At 44.6% G+C, this 5,794-nt stretch overlaps 1 protein-coding gene across 1 annotated transcript in view; it reads left to right on the forward strand.

Moving 5' to 3' along the window:
- The first annotated feature begins 1,458 nt into the window (after positions 1-1,458).
- grapa (GRB2 related adaptor protein a) overlaps positions 1,459-5,794 on the forward strand; it is an 11,914-nt gene continuing 7,578 nt past the window's right edge. Inside the window, exons 1-3 of the mRNA XM_080857262.1 lie at positions 1,459-1,714; positions 2,369-2,466; positions 3,484-3,603. Coding sequence (XP_080713388.1) covers positions 1,637-1,714; positions 2,369-2,466; positions 3,484-3,603 — 296 coding nt within the window. The 5' untranslated portion in view covers positions 1,459-1,636. The remainder of the gene's footprint in view (positions 1,715-2,368; positions 2,467-3,483; positions 3,604-5,794) is intronic.

Raw genomic sequence — 5,794 nt, forward strand, 5'->3', positions numbered from 1 at the left:
TGATAAACTGATACAGTAGTTTGGTGGGCCACACAATCTGATTTTGTGAAAAGCATTCTAACCTCATTTTCAGTAAATTCACATTGAACGGTTCTGCACACACGTAGCAATACTTTGTAGGGGGGATTAAGCAGAAGTTGGAGTAGCAACTCAGGTGTAACTAAAGGAGATCTTCATCAACAATAGGCATTGTTCTGTGTCACCATCACAAACATCTTTTTTGTTTGTCAAACAATGACCAAAATCATCCCCTCTAAGCTTCAGGCATGTCTATATGATATCACATCCTGGAAAATACAATAATACAAATATCACATTCTTAAAAATCGGTAAAATGCAAATAGCAACAGCAGAAAATGACAGTTACTGGACAAACCCCCACTCCTTCCAAGTGGAGCAACATGATGTTCTTTCCCAGGAGCTTTGTATGCCATTAAAGAAGCAATGTATAGGTTTTGTTCTCAGAACAACAAAAAGCGTTGTGAATCTCTGGCCTTCAATCAATGATGTAACTCTGAGGGAATGATTCAGAGACAGGGTGTGTCCAAACAGTCCTGTTCATTCTACGTTTCGGGCTTTTCGTTGAGGTTCTTTTACTTTTCTCAACCTAAAAAAACAGAAAGTTTGCATAGAAAGTAAATGCATAAAATCCTTGCACGATGAATCAACATAATGTGAAATGTAAGTCTTCGCTATTTTAACAGAATTATATCATGGGGGGCAGGCAGGCCCAGAAGCTTGCCGTCATAATACAACAAAAAACTCCAATATGCACCTTTAATATGACTAACTGTTTTGATGGTATCATTGTATGATGCCCTCCCAGCCCCACACTCACACTCACGTAAGGGAAGTTTTTGTGTGGTGGCCTCGCATGTTATTCTCCCCCCTCTTTGTTCTCCTTTTCCTGTTTCTCAGTTCACCACTTGTATCTGTGTGAGAGAACACAGAACACAGACAGGAACTGCCTCCCCCTCCCTCTCTCCCACACACTCTCTGTGAGTCTCTCTCTCTCTCTCTCTCTCTCTCTCTCTCTCTGTGAGTCTCTCTCTCTCTCTCTCTCTCTCTCTCCTCTCTCTCTCTGTGAGTCTCTCTCTCTCTCCCACACACTCTCTGTGAGTCTCTCTCTCTCTCTCTCTCTCTCTCTCTCCTCTCTCTCTCACTGTGAGTCTCTCTTTCTCTCTCTCTCTCCTCTCTCTCACTGTGTCTCTGCCTTGCAGCCTGTTTCTCTCTCCCTGATTCTCTCATTCTCTCACACTGTCAGATGTGCCACTGTCGGCTTAGTCGCTCTCTTTCTCTGTGTGTGTGTGTGCGTGTGCGTGTGTGTGTGTGACGGATCGTGCGGCAGTTCATCAGCGAAGCGCGGATACCCTCCTCTCCTCTCCTCCCCCCCCCCCCCTCTGTGCGCTGTAGCAGCCGCTGGTAGTCCAGTACCGCTCTGAGGCTGTGGATCTCTCCGCCTCTGCCTCTCTCCCTCCTGCTGCTGCTGCTCCTGGATCAGATAGGACCAGGTCAGGCTCCTGCTCCTGCTCCTGCTCCTGCTCCTGCTCCTGCTCCTGCTCCTGCTCCTGCTCCTGCTCCTGCTCCCGCTGCCCTATCCCTGGACTCCGGCATCCATACAGGAGGGGGTCCCAGGATGGAAGCGGTGGCGCTCTACACGTTCCGGGCCACGGAGAGCGATGAACTCAGCTTCCAGAAGGGCGACGTACTCAAGGTAAGAAGGGCCTGCAGCCCTGACATTCGTCTCTGTCTTCACCCCTCTCTGTCTTCACCCCTCTCTCTTTCTTCACCCCTCTCTGTTTTCACCCCTCACTGTCTTTACCCCTCACTGTCTTTACCCCTCTCTCTTTCTTCACCCCTCTCTGTCTTCACCCCTCTCTGTCTTCAGCCATCTCTGTCTTCACCCCTCACTGTCTTTACCCCTCACTGTCTTCACCCCTCTCTCTGTCTTTACCCCTCACTGTCTTTACCCCTCTCTCTTTCTTCACCCCTCACTGTCTTCAGCCCTCTCTGTCTTCACCCCTCTCTGTCTTCACCCCTTTCTGTCTTTACCCCTCTAACTCATGGCTCTCCCCTCTGGCCAGGGTAATTACGCGTGAAGATTGCTGTTTGTGGAAATTAGTTCTGTGACCCGAAACATGTACACTGAATGCTCCTGCTAAATGTAATGAACATGTAGCGCATAGATTTTTCTTATGTGTAGGGTAGTCGATGAATGATGGACTGTTAAGTGTGCATATACGCAAGCATACACACAAACTGATATATATATATACTCAGGTTCATATGGTAGTGTTGTAATGAAGTTTCACAGGCCATACTCGGTGAGAACTCTGTAATGATCAGTCGTTTGCCTCCGTTTCACCAGATTACTAACATGGAGGATGATCCTAACTGGTACACAGCAGAGCTGGTGAACAGGAAGGGCTACGTGCCCAAGAACTATATCAATGTAAGACCGCACACGTAAGTATCTGCGCTTATGCACAACGTGGGCAGTCGTCCCCCGTGGGCTGCCTATATTTCTGTAGATGTATCGGTCTGTGTTTCTGGCAGGCTGCGAGGGGCCGTGATCTATACTAGGATACATACTGTGCTGTTTAAAGTGTGATGTAATCCGACATGGAACATCTCAAAGCTGCATCCTGAATGTGCCTCCCTTGTTGTTGTGTTTCCTCATTTTTAACTCGGTTTTTTAACACAAGCCTAGGTGTGACTTTCAGCTCCACAGGAAATATCTCAGAAAATCTCATGAATTATTTACGGTGTAGGTCAGCACGATGCTGACACATGTAAAAAAAAAAACACACACATTCATAAAGCATAACGTACTAAATTGACAGTAACTCTTCCTATATTCTACTTTATTCTACTAAATTCTTCAATATATATAAAATATGTGTTGTCTTTTGGTGGAGCTCTTGTTAATTTGTACAATATAACGTGACATGTATTTATTCATTTATTTATTTAACATAATTTATGTAGTAATTATGGATATAATTGGAATGTTACATCGAAGTAATGTATTATCATTTCATAGCAACTAATAACATGGCAGGCCACCTCTGTTATGTAACTATGCCGACTGCACGGCTATGCAAGCCCAACAGCTGAGTAGCCTACAATAAGACTCAGAATCAGAATCAGAATTCTTTTAATGGCCAAGTATATTCACACATACAGGAAATTAACTTGGTGCGGTTGGTGCATAGGACATAACACACAACATAATAACAAAATAGCATAAACAAGAACAAAAGACAAATGTTTTACAAGATAATAATAAATAATTTGGGCACATGAAGGGCAAGTTGCAGTTAATTTGAATATGTAAACCCAGAGTCAGTGTGATGCAGGGGGCTTGTTTGTTGAGTAGCCTACAATGAGACTTCAGCCAGGTACAGATTCCAGGTAGCCTGTATGTGGCCTAATAACACGCATGGTGTCGTGGTGGTGATCTGCCTCTGTGTTCATCTCCAGGTGGTTCGCTGGCCGCATCTCGAGGAACGTGGCCGAGGGCCGCTTGAGACACCGGGAGTGCGGAGCGTTCCTGGTCCGGGAGAGCGAGAGCGCCCCGGGGGAGTTCTCCATGTCCGTCAGGTACGTCACACACACACGCTCCAGCGCTCTCTCCATGTACGTCACACACGTCACACACGCTCCAGCTTTATAGTATGGTTGGAGTAAGCATATGGTTAGAATGGGTTTAATAATCTGGTTGGAGTAAGCATATCATATGGTTAGAATGGGCTTTATAGTATGGTTGGAGTAAGCATATGGTTAGAATGGGCTTAATAATCTGGTTGGAGTAAGCATATCATATGGTTAGAATGGGCTTTATAGAATGGTTGGAGTAAGCATATGGTTAGAATGGGCTTAATAATCTGGTTGGAGTAAGCATATCATATGGTTAGAATGGGCTTTATAATCTGGTTGGAGTAAACATATCATATGGTTAGAATGGGCTTTATAGTATGGTTGGAGTAAACATATCATATGGTTAGAATGGGCTTTATAATCTGGTTGGAGTAAGCATATCATATGGTTAGAATGGGCTTTATAGTATGGTTGGAGTAAGCATATCATATGGTTAGAATGGGCTTTATAGTATGGTTGGAGTAAGCATCATATGGTTAGAATGAGCTTTATTATCTGGTTGGAGTAAGCATCATATGGTTAGAATGAGCTTTATTATCTGGTTGGAGTAAGCATCATATGGTTAGAATGAGCTTTATTATCTGGTGGAGTAAGCATATCATATGGTTAGAATGAGCTTTATTATCTGGTGGAGTAAGCATATCATATGGTTAGAATGGGCTTAATAATCTGGTTGGAGTAAGCATATCATATGGTTAGAATGGGCTTTATAATCTGGTTGGAGTAAACATATCATATGGTTAGAATGGGCTTTATAGTATGGTTGGAGTAAACATATCATATGGTTAGAATGGGCTTTATAGTATGGTTGGAGTGGGCATATCATATGGTTAGAATGGACTTTATAGTCTGGTTGGAGTGGGCATATCATATGGTTAGAATGGACTTTATTGTATGGTTGGAGTAAGCATCATATGGTTAGAATGAGCTTTATTATCTGGTTGGAGTAAGCATATCATATGGTTAGAATGGGCTTAATAATATGGTTGGAGTAAGCATAGCATATGGTTAGAATGGGCTTTAGAATGGGCTATGTCTGTTCCCTCACTCCGAATTATCTACTGGTGACTTTAAGGTATCACAATTATTATTTTTTATTTTTTCTTAGTTTAGCATCTTCCTCCACTTGCGTCCTGCAAATGACATCTGTTTTTGAGAGGCTAGAATCAGACTGCTATTTCTGAGCAGAGAGGGGTGATAACAATTGAAATTCATCCACGGTTCCGATCCTTTCCTGTTATGTGGGTTCATCATATCCTAATTGTGTCTCAGCGGTTTATAATCAGTGGTAGTTTTGGGTAGATGGCCTCGGTGGCTCCCCAAGATGGCTGTCTGTGAGGCAGGGCGATCCCTCTCTCTTAGTCCCCAGTCTCGCAGGCGATCCCTCTCTCTAAGCCCCCCCAGTCTCGCAGCGCTGCAGTCCTGGGCAGCCAGGGGACCCAGGTGTGGAGACAGCCTCTCCTGTTATTGTGAGATTACAAGTCTGGGTGGCGCGCCACAGGAAGCCGGAGCTGGCAGCCTGTCGGCATTTTGTCCAGGAGAAGGAGAGAGAGAGCAAGAGAGAGAGAGAGCAAGAGAGAGAGAGAGAGAGAGAGAGAGAGAGAGAGAAGGAGAGAGAGAAAAGAGTTAGGGAGAGGTGGAGAGAGTGAGAAGGAGAGAAAACGAGAGAGAGAGAAAGAGAGAGAGAGAGAGGAGAGAGAAAGAGAACAAGTGAGGGAGAGGTGGACAGAGTGAGAAGGAGAGAAGAGAGAAAGAGAGAGAGAAAGAGAGAGAGTGGGTGACGCAGTGCTTGGCTGCCTCTGCTCTGCATTCCATCAGAGAGGTCCGGTGTTGGTTCTGACAGCATACCAATCAGCGACGGGTTGCAGTTGGTCCAAAAAGACATGGCTGCTCGTGGGCATTTCCTCTTTTCCCTCAAGTAAACAACAAATTATGTAAAACGTGTTTTGGGAGTTATCAACAAAATGGGCTTTCATCAGGGGAGATGGAGGCTTATCTTGAGTGATTATAATTACGCGGGACATAATGGATATTGCATATGTAACCAACACACACCGCTGACACTTGTGGGAACACATGGAAGGCAAAAACAAATTACTTAAGGTGTATTGACACGTCGGAGAGGGTACAGTGT

This window comes from Sprattus sprattus (assembly GCF_963457725.1).
Source record: "Sprattus sprattus genome assembly, chromosome: 18".
Classification (NCBI taxonomy): Eukaryota; Metazoa; Chordata; class Actinopteri; order Clupeiformes; family Clupeidae; genus Sprattus; species Sprattus sprattus.